Below are 21,116 nucleotides of genomic sequence, written 5' to 3'. Positions count from 1 at the left end.
GTGGGGACAAGGTTCCCCAAACTGGGACAGTGAAACTCCACAAATAAATGATGGATCCCACAGCTAATGCCCTTCCTGAGACCCACCCCAGGGCAGAGGAGCTCTGTTGGGTGAGGGAGATGCTCTGGGATGTGTGATGGTGTTCACAGGGGTCCGAGGATGAGTGAAGAGATGAGGGTCTGACTCAATGTTTCAGAAAGCTGATTTATTATTTTATGATATATATTATATTAAAACTATACTAAAAGAATAGAAGAAAGGATTTCATCAGAAGGCTGGCTAAGAATAGAAAAGAAAATGAATGAATAACAAAGGCTTGTGTCTGGGACAGAGAGTCTGAGCCAGCTGGGCTGTGATTGGCCATTAATTAGGAACAACCACATGAGCCCAATCCCAGATGCACCTGTTGCATTCCACAGCAGCAGATAACCATTGGTTACATTTTGTTCCTGAGGCCTCTCAGCTTCTCAGGAGGAAAAATCCTAAGGAAAGGATTTTTCATGAAAGATGTCTGTGACAGAGGGATGAGCCTGGAGGGGCAGTGTGGGAGCAAGCAAATGCTCTCTGATGGAGAGGAAACAGCTGTGAGAGATCCAAGATGGGAGGTGAGGTTCTTCCCCTCTCCTCCCAGCTCCCAGGGATCAGCTCAGGACCCTCTCCTGATCCCTGCTGAGAGCTGGGACTGGGGCAGCCTGGAAGGGGCACCTGGGCTCTGTCAGCAGCAGAGCACAGCTGCACCTGCAGCCCCTCATCCAGGCTGGGTAACCCCAGGAAGGAGCAGGAGAAGGAATGGGAGCAGCCCCAGCCCCTTCCCCACTCAGACACGGGGCTCAGAGTCCATGGGGTCAAACACAGAGGTCTGGGATGGATGGAAATATTTGGGAGGGCAGTGGGACAGCTGGGTCCCTGTCCCCTGCATCTCTGAGAACCCATGGGAACTGGAACATGGCAGGAGCTGGAAGGAGCTGCTTGGGATTGCATTTGTGGGGTGCCCCGTGGCAGGAGGAAGGATTGATGAATCTGACTCCATGTTCTCAGAAGGCTAATTTATTATTTTATGATACTATATTATATTAAAGAATACAGAACTAAATTATACTAAAGAATACAGAAAGGATACTTACAGAAGGCTAAAAAGATAACAATGAAAACTCCTGACTCTCTCCAGAGTCCTGACACAGCTTGGCCCTGATTGGCCAAAGAGTGAAAACAATTCGCAGAAAACCAATGAAACAATCACTTGTTGGATAAACAATCTCCAAACACATTCCACATGTGAGCACAACACAGGAGAAGCAAATAAGATAATTATTGTTCTCCTTTTTCTCGGAGGCTCCTCAGCTTCCCAGGAGAAAAGTCCTGGATGAAGAAATTTTTCAGAAAATATGGATGTGACAGTTTGGGACTAGAAGTAGAGATGCTCAAGTACCCAAAGCAAGATGCTCTTCCTGTCATGTGCCACAGAAGGTCTGGACCATGGCCACAGCCTTGTTCCCCTCCTGCACAGGGGCTCTTGGAAGGGGCAGGGGGCTGAGCTCTCAGCACAATTTCTGGATGAGGATTTCCTCAGTGTGGCTGAAACCCCTCCTGGTTCAGCTCCCACAGGGATGGTTTGTGGCTCCTGCTGGGCTCTGCCTCCATCTCCTGGCAGTGCTTTCACCTGAGCTGTCTCCATCACAAGATCTGAAATCCACTGGTCAGTGGGTAGCAACAGCTTCTCCTTCTCTCAAAATGTGTAACTTCCAAATAGGGCAGGAAAAACAGATCCTTGTTGTAAATACACCTAGAGCCAGACCAAGGCCACAGCAACCTCTGCTCATCAAGGTGGAACTGACCAGAGGGGCCTTCCTTCCTTCCTTCCTTCCTTCCTTCCTTCCTTCCTTCCTTCCTTCCTTCCTTCCTTCCTTCCTTCCTTCCTTCCTTCCTTCCTTCCTTCCTTCCTTCCTTCCTTCCTTCCTTCCTTCCTTCCTTCCTTCCTTCCTTCCTTCCTTCCTTCCTTCCTTCCTTCCTTCCTTCCTTCCTTCCTTCCTTCCTTCCTTCCTTCCTTCCTTCCTTCCTTCCTTCCTTCCTTCCTTCCTTCCTTCCTTCCTTCCTTCCTTCCTTCCTTCCTTCCTTCCTTCCTTCCTTCCTTCCTTCCTTCCTTCCTTTTCCTTCCTCCCTCCCTCTTCTCCTCTCTTCTCTTTTTTCTTTCCTTTTCCCTGCTGTCATTCCCTTCAAGCTGCTCCATCATGGCAGATTCCTGGGCAAGGATCCATCCACAGGATGGGCTTCCCCACAGCAGATCCCCAGCTCAGCCCCACCTGCAGCACTGTCCCTGGCAGGGCAGAGGGGTGATGGGGACAGCTCTGGGGCAGGGTGACTCCTGGACACAAGCACACATCCATCATTCTGGCTCCCATGGGTCAGGCAGAAATGCTCCCTGTCCATGCCCAGGATGCCCTCCCTGCCCAGGCATGCCCCCACTCTTTCCTCACTTCCCAGCCCTGAGAGGGGTGGCTGATCCAGCACTCACATTGTCTTGCACAAGAGGTGCTGGGAGCTGCCCCCACCTCCCTAGTGACCTGGATCCAGTGACTCATCCCTAATCTGGGGCTCCATCTCTCCAGAGAAACTTCCCAAGCAAGAGGGCTGCCCCAGCAAGGGCAGGGTGCTGACACTGGCAGAAGAAACTCCCTGGAAAATGTGCAGTGTTCCCTGGAAACTGTGTGATGAAATCCTTTTACACCTTTACTGCCTGCAGAAATACTCAGAAAATGTAAAATTAAAAAAAGGAGAAAAACACAAACCCCCAGCTGTAATAATAGCCTCTTCCTACATGCAGAGTGCTGGGTGAGGGGTAAATCAGGCAGTTTTCTCACATTTCCCAGGGTATGATCCCATCAGCACTCCAGGAAGGGGAGCATCCCACTGCCACAGCCATGGCCCCTTTCCATCCCTCTGGGGACACATGAGAGAACCAGAGCATTTCTGGGAGCACACAAACCTTGTGGTGCTGGTCACCTTTAGAGAAAGAGGGGGGTTCCCTCCCCCTTGTTTGCATTTTTGGGAACAGGATATCTCCCCAAAGGACATTTGTGATGTTTGTCTGAGCAGCCCCAAACCCACCCAAGGCAAACTCCACACCTTGCTTTGTCCAAGCCAGGGCAGGGCTCAGCTCTGCTGCCTCTCCCAGCTCCAGGGGGTGCAATGAGGGATGCTTTAGGCCCTCATCCCACCCTTCACATGGTTGCACCTTCCCCATCTGAATTAATTTCCTCCTGCCACCCCCTCAGTTATCCCCTCCCACACTGCAGGGAGAGGTGGTTCCACCTTTCCAACAGGTCCCAAGCCCCAGGGGTGTCCCTGTGATCACCCCTAAGGATTGGCTCCATTTGCTGTGAGCAATTTTGTGTCTCCCTCCGCTTTGCAGAGGCTGTCAGAGCTGGAGCTGGTGCCCATCCCCACCAGACAGCTCCCAGCACCTCTCTGCACATGCATTCCCCATCCCCATCACCTTTCCCACCCTTTGATTTCTGCAAACAGCTCCAGGGGAGGGATTCAGAGCTCGGACTGGGTCGGACCAGTTGGGGATTTGAAGGGAAATGGCAAAGTTTTTGCCCAAAAAATGCCTTTATTTCCTATTGGGCATGAGTGAAAACTCATTTTTACCTCCCTCTGCCAAGGGGGTGGTACCCAGCCAGCCCATTCACTGGGATGCAAACAAGAAAAATCCAGGGGATGGATATTTCCATCAGTTTCAGAGGGGAGACCCCAAACATGGGTCAGGGGAGTGTTTCTGCCACGCTGGTCCTTCTCAGTATCAATACAACCTTCTTCAGCCACCTGAAATGCCAGAGTAGAGGAGCAAACCCCAAAAGCTTGAATTGCCATGATCTCCATGCCATGGCCAGGTTACAAACCCCAGCATTTTCTGCACGATGGGGCTGGGAGCACCTCTAGAGACCTTGCCAGGACCTTCTCAGGGATGGAGCCAGGGCCAGCAGGAGGCCAGGCAGGCACAGCCGGGCTGGGTGATCCCAGCTGGGAACCCCACCAGGGGTGCCCATGGGGGCTTGGACACCTCTGGTCCCACCAGAGGGGCCTGGCAGCTCCAGGCTCTTCATGCCATGTGGAAATGGACTTTTTACTGCTGTCCAAGAAAACTCCAGGAGGTGAAGCCGACCCTTCCCAGGGCTGTGCCCACCCGTGGATCCCTTTGGTGCCCTCACAGGAGCGTGGGAGCTCCGGCTTAGTGTGAAAAACGCCAACCACTTGGTTTTCAAATGCTAAAAGTTTAATAGTAATAAAATGGTTATAAAAATAGTAATGCAATTAGAGTAATAATAATTTGGATAATTTGAATTAGGACAATATGAGATAATAAAGACAAAGAGTTAGGGATGTCAGGGTACTTTTTCTGGGCAGCATGAGCCTGAAAAAGGCCGCACGTTAACAGAGGATTAACCCTTAAAAGCAACAGCCTGTTGCATATTCATACACCTCATCCATGATGCATAAATTCCATTCAAACACAGGATTCTGTCTGGTCATCATCAACTTCTTCTTCTGAATCCTAACAGCGCCTTCGAGGCAGGAAGAAGTTCATTTCTTCTGATAAGAGGGCAACAAATTCTTTTTCTCTGAAAGATTCAGGTGTCCTGTGGCTGCTATCTCTCTGCAAGTCCTTTCTTTAAAAAAATATCCTACATAGCATCGTTTCTATTTTAGCAATTTTTATAACCTAAAACTATATTTAACACACTACTTAAAAAATTAATACAGCATAACTTTCTAACAGAACACAGATAATATTCATTTCAATATTTGCGAAAAGCCAATCATAAAATACATGCATTTTTCACTCTTAGGCTGGATGATCCAAGCACTCTGGGAGGCGGGAACTCCAGAAACCACCGGGAGCAGCACAACCAGGCTGGCTGCTCGCCCGCAGCCTTGGCAGGAGGTGCGAGCGGGCGGGGAAGCGGCGTCAGGGCTCATCCCGGAACATCCCGGCGCTTCCTGGCTCGTCCCGGAGCATCCCGGCTCATCCCGGAGCATCCCGGCTCATCCCGGCTCATCCCGGCTCATCCCGGAGCATCCCGGCGCTTCCTGGCTCATCCCGGAGCATCCCGGCTCATCCCGGCTCATCCCGGCGCTTCCCGGCTCATCCCGGAACATCCCGGCGCTCCCATCCCGGCACCGGAGGTAGGCTGGGCGTGGGGAAAGGGCTCGGGGTGTTTCTGCTGCCCGCATTCCCGGGGGATTCCGAGCAGCCCTTTCCCAGCAGGAAAAGGAGCTGGTGAAGCGCTGTGGTATAAAGGCAGCGCTTGGTCTCCCAGCGGTGTCCCAGCGCCGTCCCTGAGGGCTGGCACACGGGACTGGCAGCGTCCCTGTCCCCTGCGGGTTATTCCCCGGGCGGTGAGGGGTTAACTGCGCAGGGCTCAGCCCGTGTTTGTGCCGTGATTCACCCAGCGGGGCCAGGCTGCTCCGAAAGAGCTGACCCAGCGAGGCTGGGAGCACATTTTGGGGATGGAGAACACAGGAGGGGCAGTGAGCACGCCCTGCTGTCCCTCTTTGGGGACAACCTGAGCTTTGCAGCAATGCCCTGGTGGCTCCAAGGCAGTTCGGCTGTGCAGGATGAAGGGTTCCCGTGGGAGATCCCTGCGTGTGGGATTGCAGGGGGCACAGGATGCACACACAGCCCTGCCAGGGACAGAGTGGGACACGGGGCAGGACGCAGCTCTGTGGGCAAGGCTGATGGGGTGCGTGTGTGGAGATGATTTTCTGCCAGCTGTGGGTCCCCCCAGGCAGCAAGATGACTCTGTGGAATGGCTCCTACCCCTTCTACCCCGGAGCCAATGCCTGCTTCCCCTTTGACACCACCCGGGCTGTCATTGTCACCGTGTTCCTGTCCATGCTGGCCACATCCATCATCATCCTGCCGGGCATCCCGGCAAGGAGGGTAAGTGGAGGGACAGGGGCACTTCAGACCTCTGGTCCCTGCCTGTGCATCCCACATTCCTCCTCCTTCCCAGCCTCCAGAACAGATTCGGCAAGCAAAGCTGCCCGGGGCTATGGCCAGAGCTCTGGGATCTCTGGGATGCCATGGGGCTGAGTGAGCTCCAGCCCGTCCCAGTATGAGCACCAAACTCCACCACCCCAGGTTTCTGAGGCAGCTAGAGCTGATCTTGGCTGGATTTCTCTGTGAACAAGCTGAAATTCTTTCAGCAGAGTGGAATAGCAGGGTGAGGCTCAAAGATCTCACCCCACCTTGCCAGAGAGCTCAGTGAAAGAGGGAGGAGCGTCCCAGGCATGTCCCAGCACTGCTCCCTGTGCCCCACAGACCCTGCTGGGAGCCACACCAGGGGCTGGCTCTGTGCCTGCTTCTGCAGCAGGGCTGCTTGAGGGGCTTCTGTCCCCCAGGGACACTCTACAAATGCCTGGTCACTCCTTTTTGCTACAGCTGTGGCCAGCTGTCAGCACATCCAAACACTCTGAGGTTTGGATAAGGGTGGGAATTGCAGCTGAAGACTCTTAGAGGGAATGTTTCCACCCTCCTCCCCAAGCAAAGGGACATCACAACTTTCTCCACTGTGCTCTTTTATGATTTTCTTTTTCTGCCTGGATCTCCCTGCTGCCTCCCCCTGACCCCAGCAGGGATGCCACAGGTGTACCCAGCACATGGGGTGACTCCCCAGGGCAGGGACAGGTCTGTTTCTCACCATTTCACCTTTCTCAGTGATGGGCTTGGTGCTGAGGTGCCCGTGGTAACATCTGGCTGAGCCCTGTGCCTCCACTCTCTCCCCCCTCACAGAGACTCCTCTGGTTCCTGCGGCTGGTGCTGGGGCTCTTCATGGGAGCAGTGATCCTCAGTGAGTGCTGGGGTCCTGGGCAGCTCATGGAGGCCAAGAAATGGAGGGGAAAGGTGGGAGAGGGTGAAGAGATCAGTCAAGGGCCAAGCCCAGCCCGTGGGATGAGGTCATGGGGAAGGTGGACATGTGTCCTGTGTCTGGGAGGTGGCTCCAGAAATTGGTGGAGCCCAATCTATCTGCCTGGGGTCTGAACACTGGTGGTCATCTCCAGGGCAGTCACCAAAGGCTCACCACCACCTTCCAGGGAGTTCAGGCACATTGGCAGGGGCTCAGGGGAGAAGCAGTGCCCAGACAGTGCCCACCCAGCAGCCCCACTGCCAGCAGGGCCAGGATCTCTGCTGGGCTGGGGAGAAACCAACACAAGTGGGGCTTTCAGGGTCATTCATGGGGTGATCTTGAGGAAGGACACACAGGGATACAGGAAGGACATCCAGGACTTCTGCCCCTTGGGGCTAACAGCCCAGTCCTGGATTTGGGATGAGGTGGGTGATGCTCAGGCCATGGTGACCATCCTGGCAGGTGCTTCCCCAGGCATCTTGCTGCCAGCTGTGACTAACCCCTGAGGTCTTCACAGATGTGCAGTTCACCAGAGACTGGCAGAGTGGCTGGGTGCAGGCAAACACCTCCTACAAGTCCTTCAGCCCCGTGCAGGTGAGCGCTGACATCGGGCTGCACATCGGCCTGGCCGGCGTCAACGTCACGCTCAGGGGTGAGTCTGGTGTCCCCATCTGCACCTCTGCAGGGGCCCCAGCAGCTCCACAGCTGCCCTGCAGGGCCCTTGGGGTGTCTGCAGGCCCCTGGGCCCTGCTGTGCCCGTGCTGCTGCTGCTGGCACTGCCCAGGGCTGGCAGAGCAGGAGCTCAGCTGGTGCCTCCCGCAGGAAACCCAGTGGAGCAGATCAACGAGACCATCAACTACAACGAGCACTTTCCCTGGAGCTTTGGGGCAGATTATGACCACAGCTACAGCCAGGGGCTGCAGAAGGGGCTGCCCAGCCCCATCCTGTACGTGGCAGAGAAGTTCAGCTCGCAGAGCCCCTGTGGGGTGCACAGGCAGTACCGCATCGCCGGGCACTACGTGTCCCTCACCCTGTGGTGAGTTCCAGCCCTGCCCTGCCCTGGGGAGCTGGGGAGCACCAGTGGGAGCTTTGTGGAGCACCCTTGTCACTGTAGGGTTGTGCCAAAGCCTCTCTGCAGGATCTGGGGTTCTGGGGTTCTTCCTGGCTTGGCACAGATTCACAGAATTGTGGGATCATGGAGTGATTTGGGTTGGGTGGGATCTTAAAGCTTATGTTGCTCTAACCCCTCACCATGGGCAGGGACACCTTCCACGATCCCAGGTTGTTCCAAGCTCCATCCAACCTGGCCTGGAACACTTCCAAGGATCACTTCCCTAAATGTCTCCCATGTAAAGCCAGGACAGGCAGCCACAGCTGCTCTGGGCACCCTGTGCCAGGGCCTCACCACCCTCACAGGGAGGAATTCCTCCCCAATATCCCATCCAACCCTGCCCTCTGGCAGTGGGAAGTTATTCTTCCTCATCCTGTCCCTACAGGCCCTTGGTCAAAGTCCCTCTCCAGCTCTCCTGGAGCCCCTCCAGGCACTGGCAGGGGCTCTGAGGTCTCCCCAGAACCTTCTGTCCTCTCTCAGCACCCCCAGCTCTCCCATCCTGGCACCAGAGCAGAGGGGCTGCAGCATCTTCTGTCCGTGTCCCCAGACTCCTCTGCCTTGATGTACAAAACTGCAGTCAGAAAATTTCATTGAAGGGAAGGCAGACACAGCTGTGGGGCTCATGGCTCCAGATCTCTCCCAAGGACCAAGATAAAGAGTCCAAATTGAGACCCACTGGAAGGGTCTTCCTTTGCCTGTCCAAGTGGGCACAGACCTGCCTGAGGGGAGCTCATGGTCAGGATGGTCCTCCCTGGGGAGGGACCATGGAGAGGGAGCTCATGGAACTTGGAGCCCTTGTGTGTGCTGTGATTGTGGGGGCCCAGAGCACCCCCACGAGTCTCAGAGGTGGTGGGAAAGGCACTGCAGGGAAGAGAGAGCCTTGCAATTCCCCCATGAATGTAGGTTCCAGGTCCCTGTACCCATCTCCTTTCTCATGTTCAGGAAAAAGAATTATGCCCACCCAAACATTCCTGTATTTCAAGGCAGAAATGTTCATGAAAACTTATTTTTTAGGGTTTTTTTTTCCTTGGAATCAGAAAAATTTCTTAGGCTCACCTTCCCAGGGAGCTGAATCCAAGCCCTGAGCACAGGGTAGGGCTGCAGCTGGGTGCACTCCAGGTGCTGGATCAGGTGTGGGCATGGCTAATGGTGCAGTTCTCCAAACAAAGGTGTCCCTCATGCCATTGTCCCTCCATGCCATTGTCCCTCCATGCCATTGTCCCTCTGAACACTGGGAACTGCCCGGGGGTGACCAGTTGTGGACAATCACAAGAATGAGGAAAGAAATTACTTTGCAGAACTCTTACAATCTGATTGTTGGAGACATCCTCTGCCCAAATTAGGGTGCAGGTGAGGCCAAATGAGGGTGCAAATGAGGCCATATGCTGAAGTCCATCCTATGGATTTTATGTCACAGGAAATAGGATGCAGGCAAAGATAGAAAGAAATAGAAAAGGAGACTGGGAGGAGAGAGAGGCAGATTAAGAAGATATGACCACCCATGGAACCAGACAGTGCCGCATTGATGCCCTTCTGGCCTTCTCAGAGGTGGGGAGAGCCCAGAGCTGGTTCAGGTTTAATGAGAACACCCAGGCACCTTCCCTGGGAGGGGAACTTTCCCACTTTTACAGTGCTGTGGATCAGGGGCATTGCTCCCTGGAAGGGCTCAGAGCCTCAGGGGCTTTGGGGGTGCGTGGCCCCTTCTGGGACATGACCCAGCCTCTCACACCCGTGCTGAAGCCGTTGTGCCCCCTCGGGAGGGGTGAAAGCCCCTCAGGCCGAGGTGTGAACACAAACAATGTCCCGTGTGCCCGGGACCTTCCCGGGAAGGGAGGGGAGTGTTCCAGCTGAGCCTGTTGTGGGAGGGAGGGCATTGGCATGGGGACAAACACCACCCCGTGTGAAAAACGCCAAGCACTTGGTTTTAACATTTTAAAACTTTAATAGTAATAAAATGGTTATAAAAATAGTAATACAATTAGAGTAATAATAATTTGGACAAATTGAATTAGGACAATATGAGACAATAAGAACAAAGAGTTAGGGACAGTCTGGGTACCTTGTTCTGGGCAGCATAAGCCCAAAAAAGGCCCCACATTAACAGAGGATTAACCCTTAAAAGCAGCAGCCTGTTGCATATTCATACACCTCATCCATGATGCATAAATTCCATTCAAACACAGGATTCTGGCTGGGCAGTGCCAGCTTCTTCCTTCTAATCCTAACAGCTCCTTCGAGGCAGGAAGAAGTTCATTTCTTCTGATAAGAGGGCAATAAATTCTTCTTCTCTGAAGGATTCAGGTGTCCTGGGGCTGCTATCTGGTGTGAGTGCCTCATTCCTTTCTTAAAAACTCCCACTAACATAGTTCTTATTTTAACCACAAAAGTTACCTTTTAATTACTAGACTACACTTACTATTAACATGTTGACACAGCACTACTAATCAATACATCAAAATACAGATGGTAAATATCTGCCTAGAGCCATGTAATATGCACTTTTCACACCCTGCCTCTCCAGGGTCTGCTTCTCATCTGCCTCAAAACTCAGAGCTTCTACAGTGGCTTCTCCTCCTATGCACATCAGAGTGCTTGTCAACACCCCAAACCCCTCCTACCCCCAAACCCTTCCTTCCCCCAAACCCTTCCTTTCCCCAAACCCCTCCTTCCCCTCTCCTAGAGGGGAGCCTGGCCCCAGCAAAGCTCCTGCTGCCTCTGCAAATGGCCAAACGTTTGAGCTATTAAACACTAATATATTTCAGGTATTTTAGTCTCTCACAGGAACCTCCAGAGATTTCTACTCCAGGCCCACACCCAGAGCAGGGCTGATGCCAAAGCTGTACCAAGATGCTTGGGGGCTTCAGGAAATTCAATGTTGAACATTCCCAGGTGTGGAGATCCCTCTCCACTGCAGCAGGATGTGTCCCACAGCTCCAGCACTCATGTCTTTACTCAGTTGTTTGGGTTGTTTGGGTTGATCTCTAGATCAGGCAGTCCAGCTATCTGCTCAAGCAAGGCCAGCTGGACCAGGTTGCCCATGGCTTTATCCCTCCACTGGGATATGGAGAGCAGAGACTCCAAGCCTGGTGTTTTGTGCTGTTTTGTGCTCCTTTTGCAGGCTGGCCTTTTGCACATGGCTCATTTCCATCCTGCTCTTCTCCATGTCCATCCTGCTCTATGGTGGCCAGATGCTCCTGCTCACTGGCACTCTGATCCTCTCCTCACTGCTGCTCTTCTCCACTGCGAGGAACAGCCTGAGGTGCCCCATCCAGTTTGGCCCAGTTTCCTTGAGAACAGACTATGGGGAATCCTTTTGGCTGGCACTGGCCACAGGTGAGTGCTCAGCTTGCTTCTGGGGCTTTCCTCCTCCATCCCTGCAGAGGTCATGGCCCACAGCACCTCATCCCTTCTTTCCCCATGGCTGGTCACAGAAAATGATAATTTCAGGTTAGAAGACTTTAGGTTAGAAGATTTTAGGTTAGAATTATCAAGCTTGGGGAGAGAGAGATGAGCAGTGCAGAGAATCGAATGTTTGAAGTTGCCTGCTGGGTAGAGATTCCCTCTGCCTTTCAGGAGCTGCTCCTCTTCCACACAGCAATTGTTCCCTTTGCTCAAAGCAGAATTTTCCATGTCACACCATCACCTCCAGGGAGAGCAGCCCTTTCCCAGTAGCAGGTGGTAACTAAATCCCCCTGGTGCTCCTCTTCTTCAGGCTAAACAGAGCCAGGTTCTCCAGCCTTTCCCTGTGCATGGTGGGCTCCAGCCCCAGCTCTGCCCCCATTCATTGACCTCTCTTTTGTGCTGGGGAGCCCACAGTGATGCCAGAATCGAGGTGGGGAAAGAGAAAAAAACCTTTTCCTGCCTGCTGGGTGATGCCACAGGTCCCTGCTGTGCAGCTGGGACCAGCAGAGCTCCTGCAGAGGTGTCTCTGTGTGTTTGCAGGGCTGCTGTGCCTGCTCCTGGGGCTGGCCATCATCATCCTCAACTCTGTGCAGCCACAGAAGCTGAAGCTCATCTTCAGCCTGGACAAGAGCAATGAAGAGGAGCAGTGGGACCAGTCCTGGCTGCCAGCCCAGCCCAGCTGCTCTGCACAGGGTGGGTTCATGGTGCCCCTTGGGGAGCTCTGCCCTGGGACAGCCACCCAGCTCTGAGGCACAGGGAGGCAGGGCAGGGCCTGCAGCTGCTGCTCCTGAATCCTCCAAATCCATCAGGAGCCCAGCTGGGAAGGGACATGGCAAGGACCAAGTGATGAGAATATCCAGATCTGAAAAAGTGTCTCAAATACAACAGTTTTTCTTGGGGTTTGGGTGTTTTTTAGTTTTGTTGTTTTTGTTGTTGTTGGTTTTTTTGTTTTTGTTTGTTTGGGGTTTTTTCCTGTGTTACTGCCATCCCAACAAGCCCTGAGTCCTCCCCAGGACACAGAGATTAAATCAGGACAAACTGGGGACAAAGCAAGTAACTGCAGACTCATAGATATGAACCAAAGGAAAATCAGAGCCTACAAGATCCCCCTCACCCTGAAGACCCTCAAAAATCCCCCCTGCCCTTGGATGCTGTCCCAGTCAGCAGGCAGGGCAAGACCTGCAGGTGCTGCTCCTGAATTCACCAAATCCATCAGGAGCCCAGCTGGGAAGGGACATGGCAAGAACCAAGTATTGAGAATATCCAGATCTGAAAAAGTGTCTCAAATACAACCATTTTTGTTGGGTTTTGGGTAGTTTTTTGTGGTTGTTTTCTTTTTTTTTTTTTTTTAATTTTTTTTCTGTTTTACTGCCCTTCCCCTCAGTCCATCCCAACAAACCCTGAGTCCTCCCCAGGGTACAGAGATTAAATCAGAACAAACTGGGGACAAAGCAAGTAACTGCAGACTCACAGATATGAACCAAAGGAAAAGCAGAGCCCACAAGAGCCCCCTCACCCTGAAGACCCTCAAAAATCCCCCCTGCCCCTGGATGCTGCCCCATCATCAGCCAGGAAGCTGAGATGGAGCTGTGCTCCCCCTGTACCCCACATCCCCTCTCAGTGTGAGGGGAGAGCAGGATGGCAAAGAGAACACAATTCAGCAGGGTGATGGAGGAACCAGGCTGGGAGGGAGGGAGAGGAGGAGAAGGTGGGAAAGGAGGAGCAACAGTGCCCTGGAGAGCAGCTATAACCAACTGGGGAGAGCTGAGCAGCACCTCCAGTCTGGGCTCCTCAGGACAAAGGTTCCTTAGTGAGTGTCCTTGAAATGTGCCAAGGAGACATTGGTCCCCATGGGAAGGAGGCTGCTGCTGGGGGCTTGCCAGAAGTGACCTCCAGATGTGCCCCATGGGCCTTCTTAAGAAACCAGCCCCATAAATGTGAACAGTGTTTCAAAGGAGAGGGGTTTTTTAGTAAAGTTTTATTGAAAATAATTCCTGTGCAGAACAAACCACATTAGTGACACACAAGTATCATCTGTCAGAAATGAGTAACTTACCAGCAAGGATCTCAGGAAGAAAAGTCAAAATATTGAAATTATGTAGTTTACAATTAACAATTAATTGGAATGAAGGTGCCCAGGTTTCCAGCATTTGGATATAGAATCCCAGAATAGTTTGGGTTGGAAGGGACCTTAAAGCTCATCTTGTTCCACCCCCTACCATGGGCAGGGACACCTTCCACTGTCCCAGGTTGCTCCAAGCCCCATCCAGCCTGGCCTGGAACACTTCCATGGATGGGGCAGCCACAGCTGCTCTGGGCACCCTGTGCCAGGGCCTCGTGACTCTCACAGGGAACAATTCCTTCCCAATATCCCATTCATCCCTGGCAGTGGGAGTTATTCCTCCTCATCCTGTCCCTCCATCCCTTGTCCCCAGTCCCTCTCCAGCTCTCCTGGAGCCCCTTCAGGCCCTGGCAGGGCTGTGAGGTCTCTCCTGAGCCTTCTCCAGTCCAGGTGAGAACCCCCAGCTCTCCCAGCCTGGCTCCAGAGGGGCTCCACCCTCAGAGCATCTCCATGGCCTCCTCTGGGCTCTGCAGCAGCTGCTCTGTGTCCTTCTCTGGAGGCAGCTCTGCAGGTGGGGTCTCACCTGAGTGAGGCAGAGGGACAGATTCCCTCCCTCCCCTGCTGCCCAGTCAGCCCAGGTGTGCTCCAGCTGGACAGGGATAACTTCATTCTCCACTCTCCCTCCTCTCCTATGGCATCTTTTTGGCCCACACTAGGTTACAAGTTTCATCTAATAAAGGCCAAATTTGAGGGTGAAAAGAATCAAATCAGCACATCCCCCACAGCAGACTCCATGGTACATTTACTCAGTCTTTGTTTCTGGGGCAGGTTTTTTATTCCAGCTCCTGCAGCATCCACCCTGCAGAAGCTGCATCCATACCTGGCTTTCCTGGATACACCTAAACCAAAAATTGTCATGTTTGGGGAAAAAATGAGCAGGTTTAACCCCAGGCTTTTGGAGTGGCAGGTGCTCCCAGGCAGAAATGTGAGCCATGGGCTGTTTCTCAGTTTCAGTGGGAACAGACCCTTGGAGAATGGAGCAGGAAGGACATGGAGCAGGAAGGACATGGATTCCTCCTGGGACAGGGTCCCCAGGTGGGTGTGCAGCCCCAGTCTCTGAGCTGCTCTGGCAGCCTCCAGCACAGCCTGCCCCTTCCAGAGGGACAGATCACAGGAGACACAGTCTGGGAAGGACTTCCCAGCAAGGACCCATCCCAGGGTGGATTCAAAGGCAGCCGGATGGGGAAATGCATCTCTGGGGACATCAAGGAGAATTTGTTCTGCCCTTTTGGGTCCATCCTCAGGGAAAGAGTGAGGACTTTCTTCTAGACACTGTTGATTTCAGTGGGCTCAGAAGGACACAGGCTCTTGCTCACAAAGTGAGGGTTGATGAACACCTCAGGCATTTCCTGGTCCTCCTCTGCTTTGTCCTCACGGAGATCAAAGAAAGTTTTCAGCAGGTCCAGATTGAGGTGGTGCATGGCCACGATGGTGATCCCAGCCACGAAACAGAGCAGGCCTGGGAACAAACACACACTCTGACTGGGGTCCTGTCACCCAGCAGTGTCCCCACCCCTTGCATTGTCCCCTGCCAGAGGGAAGGTGGCCTTCCATGGTATGAGCTGTTCTGAGCATCCTTAAAACCCAGGCACAGGTCTGAAAACCCAGGAGGGTGATCCCAATGTCTTTGCACCTCAGGAGCTATGGAAGCCTTGAGATGAGGATGGTGTTTGTCCTTTTCCCACCCCTCCCCACACCTCTGCCAGGATCTGCATTCCAAGGCCCAGGCTGGGGCTCTGGGGAGCTGCACTTCCCAGCTGGGGGGGAAGCCCTGGGGCTCAGTGATGTTTCCTGGGGCACCCCAATGTTCTCACCAATTGCCAGCATGAGCCAGAAGGATCCCCCATAGGCCACGTGCAGGGTGCTGGTCCCAATCTGGATCAGGCACATTGGGGAGTTCCTCACGGTGGAGAAGGAGAGCAGAGAGAAGATCATGAAGGCCCCTGTGGCCAGGAGCATGTATCCTCCATAAACCAGGGCAGGCATGGAGAGGAGGATGTTGGAGATGACCCACGTGCAAAAGGCGACCCTGGAGGCAAGAGGAGACCAAGGGATGAGTGGTCATGGATTAGGGTGCTCTGTGGGAGGAGTGCCATGGATTAGGGTGCTCTGTGGGAGGAGTGCCATGAATTAGGGTGCTCTGTGGGTGCTCTGTGGGAGGATTTCCATGTGTTGGGAGCAATCTGGGCTCCAAGAGCTCTGCAGGAGGTGGAGAAGCTCTGTGGGCAGGCAGGAATGAGCCCTAATCCCCACGCTGAGCAAGTGCACGTGCAAGGCTCACATTGCTCCATCCAGAAGCACAAACACAGATCTCCTCCTCCCATTGCTCAGCCCACAGACAGCACCAGCCTCAAGGAGGCTGTGGCAGCCCCCTCAGTGTATCTGGAGCATCCCTGCCCTTCCACACATGGGGCAGCCTGGGCCCTGAGAGCAGCACCAGGACAGGGATGAGTGCAGGAGCAGGCAAAGATCATGTGCAGTAGCTCTGCACTTGCTGAGGAGCTGGGCTACAGAGTCAAGCCTCAGCTATGGACCAGGAGCTCTTGTTCCATGGCACTGCCAGGCTCCTTCCCTAGTTTCTGTGTCCCTGCTGTCTGTCACAGACATCTTTTATGATAAATCCTTTCTTTAGGATTTTTCCTCCTGAGAAGCTGAGAGGCCTCAGGAACAAAATGTAACCAATGGTTATCTGCTGCTGTGGAATGCAACAGGTGCATCTGGGATTGGGCTCATGTGGTTGTTTCTAATTAATGGCCAATCACAGTCAGCTGGCTCGGACTCTCTGTCTGAGCCACAAGCTTTTGTTATCATTCCTTCTTTTTCTATTCTTAGCCAGCCTTCTGATAAAATCCTTTCTTCTATTCTATTAGAATAGTTTTAATATAATATATATCATAAAATAATAAATCAAGCCCTTCTGAAACATGGATTCAGATCCTCTTATCTTCCCTCATCCCAAGACCCCTGTGAACACCATCACACGCTGTCAAACCCCAAGCAGGGAGAACAGCCCTGCAATGGTTCCTGATGGCCAGCACGTGGTGGAAGGGACCATCCCCTGCCAGCTGGGACCAGCTCTCCCCCAGCCCCAGTGGGCACTGACAGATCTCTGACCTTGCCAAAGAGTTGAGATCAGCTCCACAATAACAGCAGCAGGAACTTCTCCCCACCTGATCCAATCTTAGATACAAAATCCACTCACAGGTAGGGCTGGGAGAGTTCATGTGTCCATGGGCCTCTCTGGGCCACCAAGGGCAGCAGCTTCAACTCCATCCATGGGGATGGACTTCTGCCACCATCACCACACCACAGCAGGGACCTGCATCAGGTTCCTCTCTCCTGTGCCCACTCCGTGGATTTGTCCAGCAGGGAGAACCAGGAGGGGGAACCAGGATTTCTCCTCTGCTCATCCCAAAGTGTTTACAGTGCCTGGCAGGGCCCCCTCCATGCACACAGCTTCCCTCCTGGCAGGATGCAATCCCACCCATCCCAAAGGCCGTGGGGAAGGGCAGCCAAGCTCCCCACACCCCTGCATCCCCCATGGTGGCAGCAGGACAGGACAGGAGGGCTCACCAGAGCATGGCTGAGGCGTAGTGCCCGGCGATGCGGTACTGCCTGTGCACCCCACAGGGGCTCTGCGAGCTGAACTTCTCTGCCACGTACAGGATGGGGCTGGGCAGCCCCTTCTGCAGCCCCTGGCTGTAGCTGTGGTCATAATCTGCCCCAAAGCTCCAGGGAAAGTGCTCGTTGTAGTTGATGGTCTCGTTGATCTGCTCCACTGGGTTTCCTGCGGGAGGCACCAGCTGAGCTCCTGCTCTGCCAGCCCTGGGCAGTGCCAGCGGCAGCAGCACGGGCACAGCAGGGCCCAGGGGCCTGCAGACACCCCAAGGGCCCTGCAGGGCAGCTGTGGAGCTGCTGGGGCCCCTGCAGAGGTGCAGATGGGGACACCAGACTCACCCCTGAGCGTGACGTTGACGCCGGCCAGGCCGATGTGCAGCCCGATGTCAGCGCTCACCTGCACGGGGCTGAAGGACTTGTAGGAGGTGTTTGCCTGCACCCAGCCACTCTGCCAGTCCCCTGTGAACTGGACAACTGCCAGGAAAAATAAAGCTGGGGTTAAAGCAGGTCCAGGCTTTGCTGTGCTCAAGGGGAGAATCACAGGTGAGTGGCAGCATTCCCACCATGGCACTGGAAGGGAGTGTTAGGAGGGCAGGAATGCTGATTCAGCCACCAGGACGTGCCCCAACCAGCTCCCACACCCTTCAGAACTCAGGTCCTCCCCTTGCTAAGCATCCACTCCCTGGATCCGGGAACAGCGGAGCTCTGATCCCCAGGCATGGACATCCTGATCTGATTCCTCCTTGGACATCCTCTCCAGAACTTCCCTGCAAGCTGCCCACCATGGCAAGCACCACACCAGCCAGGGTTCAGAGATGAGCCTGTCTGTCAGCCACAGGAACAGGGGTGAGTCTCATTTCCCACATCCAGCTCCCTGAACTGCACTGTTAGTGAATAGTAAAAGTCATTGTCAAAAGGAAAGGTGGAGAGGGGTGGGAAGTGCCTTCACAGCTTGGGCAGTCATTCCAGCTGGGTAAAAAAGAAAAATTGGAAGTTTTTCTGGTATATGTTTTGGGGAACAGGGCATCCTTTTTGGAAGCACTTCCACTTTGCGGTGGGCTTCATTTTCCACCGGGGAAGGTAAAGCCGATGGTTTGATGTCAGGCTGAGCAAAACCTTTCTGAGAAAATGTTCAGTTGCTGAGTCAACTTGTGAGGGCATTGATGCAGTGGGAGCTCCACAGGAATGTTTTCTGGCTGCAGGGGTGAGTGTGCCCTGCTGCTGCCAGACGGAAACTCTGACGCTGCCTCCAGAACAATTTGTTCTTCCCTGCGCCCGAGCAGAGCCCGACTGCAGCTTTGCCCCAGAGTGGTGCTGGTGGCTCTGCAGGGCTGAGCATGGTCCCACAGCCCTGGTCTCCACCCCTCTGCCACCTCCAGCCTGGCACCAGGTTCTCAGGTGGCTCTGGTGGCATCTCCCAGACCCTGGGCACCCCCACACACTGGGATGGTCCCTGTGCCCCACAGCTGGTCCCAGTCTGGCCACCTCATTCTGGTGCCTGGTCAAATCAGAGCTGAATCTTCCAGGTCATCATTATCCCTCTCCTTCATCATCCCTCTCTGAGCAGTCCTGTAATCCATCTTGTCCTTCACAACAGGAAGGATGCTTTGGTTTAGGGTCAGGGCTGGTTTCTCTTGCCACCTGGCATCTTCTGTCCCCTCAGTAGGTCTTTTCTTACCCATCCTGTTGCCCTGAGTTGGAAATCCCACTGCCTGGTTTCTACCATCAGTTATTACAGAAGATTTCCTGTTTTTTTACCAAATGAAATCCTCTCCTTCATCTCCTCTGACCTTGCTCCTTGGGAGGTCTTTACCCCCCCACTGCAATCTCTGCCCTGCCTGTGCTTTATTCCAACCTGCTCCCTCCAAATCACTGCAAGGCTCCTCACAATCTCCAAGCACACCTGGCTGCAGCACAAGAGGGCTCACAGAGTGGGGGGAAATAATGGAAAACTGGTGAGGGGACTGTAAACACATCAACCAATGTGTAGGTGGGGTGTAGAAAAACCCAGAGATCACAGTGAGCACTGTCTAGCCTTGTGTGTTGGGGAAGTGGAGCACCTACTGAACAAGGGAAGATCAAAGGACATCAGTGAGCTACACCTGCACAAATCCCTGCAACACAGGTGAACACAGCAGGTTTGGGGATTCTTGGTGCCAGTTCCCTCCTTGTCTCTACCCAGTGCTGCTCTGAGGGTCCCCTGCAGGGTGAGATAATGAGAATAAATCTGCTCTTTGCATTTCATCCAAGCCTTTGTGGTTGTTCCTGCACCCTGCCTGTGCACCCTCCTGCACAGCTGGAGGAACATGGGGCTGTGCAGCCTGATGGAGCTGGGGCTGTTCGAGTTACACCAGCAAAACTCCCAGGAGTAACCACGAGCACCTCCAAGCACCCTCAGCCACAGGGAAGGGGAAAGGAAGGGAAGGGAAAGGCATTTTGGGAAGCTGTGGGACTGCTTTGAAGAGCAAGGCTAAGGTAGACCCCAAAACCAGCTGTGGTTGTGCCCCCAGCTCCAGGGTTCAATCCTTCCCCAGAGCCATCCCGGGGGCTGTCCTGAGCCATCCCCAGAGCTGCCCAGAGCCACCCATCCCCAGAGCTGCCCTGCACTTACCGACGATCACCACTCCCACGAAAAGGCTGAGGAGAACACGGAGAGTCCAGTACAGCCTCTGCAGGGGGAGAGGTGGGACATGAGGCAGCAGGAACAGCCCTCCTGCCTCCCCCTGAACCCCCGGGAGGGTCCCGGCACCCAGAGCCGCCCATGCCCGGGAGGGTCCCGGCATCCAGAGCCGGTCATGGCACCCAGGGTCAGGGCACCCAGAGCCGGTCATGCCCAGGGTCAGGGCACCCAGAGCCCCCATCCCCGGGGTCCCAGCACCCAGAGCCCCCATCCCCGGGGTCCCAGCACCCAGAGCCCCCATCCCCGGGGTCCCAGCACCCAGAGCCCCCATCCCCGGGGTCCCAGCACCCAGAGCCCCCATCCCCGGGTCACGCACCGCCCGGCCGCGGATGCCCGGGGTGATGAGCAGGAAGCTGCAAGCCAGCGTCAGGAACACCACGGTGACTATGATGGTGCTGATGTCAAACACGGCAGCCTTCCTCTGCTGCGGGTAGAAGGGGTAGACGCCATCGAAAAGAGTCATCCTGCACCTCCTGGAGCCTGCGGGAGAGAGGCGGTGGCAGCGGGGACCCTGCTGTGCCCTGCCTGGACGCCTCCAGCCTGCGGTGGCTCAGCTCTGGAGGAAGCAGCCGAGGGAGGCTCGCCTGAAGGGTCCCCAGAGGGACAAGGAAATGTGACGCTGCCAGGAGCGGGCGGGCAGAGCGCTCAGAGCACTCCCAGCAGAGGACACGCCACCCAAATCCCTCCGTGCAGGAGAGGAGGTGCCTGGGGCAGGCTCAGCAGCCCGAGGGGCTGTGGCACCCAAGAGCCACAAGCCCTTGTCCCTGGGGAGCAGCCCCAGAGCAGGAACCTGTCGAGCAGCTCCTGCCTGCACAGGGCCAGGCCTTTCCCTCCTCTTTGGGGTGGAAGGGCCCAAGCCCACTGGGGGAACTTCCCCGTGGGGAAAGAATGCAGAAGCATTCTCCTTCAAAATTACAAGGAACCACTGAAAACATGGATTTCACAATAGCAAAAATGATCCCCAGCCAGGGGCCAGCAGTGCCAAGTGGAACAAAGCCCGTTTCTCCCATTCCTGCCCATTTCCTCCAAGAAGATTTTCCCCGGGATCTGCTGGTCTGACAGAGGAGGAAGAGGAAGGATTGGTCCTGCACTTGTCTGAGAGGGGCCAGAAGCAGCCTCTATTCCCAGCATGAGGGTCCAAAGAACACTCAAAACTGTGAGCTCATCTCAAGGCTAAAGGAAGCTGAATTCTATAAAATTAAAAGGTGTGTGTAATTCACACAGAAGACCTTGACCTTCCTCTGGCACTCCACTTCCAGCAATTACACACCTTAT

General features: G+C 54.3%; 2 protein-coding genes across 2 annotated transcripts; one reads left to right on the top strand and one right to left on the bottom strand.

Annotated features, from left to right (window-relative positions):
- Window positions 1–5,109: 5,109 nt before the first annotated feature.
- Window positions 5,110–12,232, top strand: LOC129126315 (dual oxidase maturation factor 1). Its single transcript, XM_054642187.2, has 7 exons — window positions 5,110–5,184; window positions 5,787–5,941; window positions 6,794–6,851; window positions 7,426–7,560; window positions 7,731–7,944; window positions 11,138–11,352; window positions 11,962–12,232. The coding sequence occupies exons 2-7, from the start codon at window positions 5,795–5,797 to the stop codon at window positions 12,168–12,170; spliced, it is 978 nt and encodes a 325-aa protein (XP_054498162.1). The 5' UTR covers window positions 5,110–5,184; window positions 5,787–5,794; the 3' UTR covers window positions 12,171–12,232.
- Window positions 12,233–14,808: 2,576 nt separating this feature from the next.
- On the bottom strand, window positions 14,809–20,304 carry DUOXA2 (dual oxidase maturation factor 2). The gene is made up of 6 exons (XM_054642188.2): window positions 20,158–20,304; window positions 19,773–19,830; window positions 17,501–17,635; window positions 17,117–17,330; window positions 15,358–15,572; window positions 14,809–15,002 (listed from the first exon to the last, which is right to left on the bottom strand). Exons 1-6 carry the CDS (start codon window positions 20,302–20,304, stop codon window positions 14,809–14,811), a joined length of 963 nt encoding a protein of 320 aa, XP_054498163.1.
- Between the last annotated feature and the right edge of the window lie 812 nt (window positions 20,305–21,116).

The sequence above is a fragment of the Agelaius phoeniceus genome, chromosome 13, assembly GCF_051311805.1.
Source record: "Agelaius phoeniceus isolate bAgePho1 chromosome 13, bAgePho1.hap1, whole genome shotgun sequence".
NCBI lineage: Eukaryota > Metazoa > Chordata > Aves > Passeriformes > Icteridae > Agelaius > Agelaius phoeniceus.
This window is presented reverse-complemented; position numbering and strand designations above follow the sequence as displayed.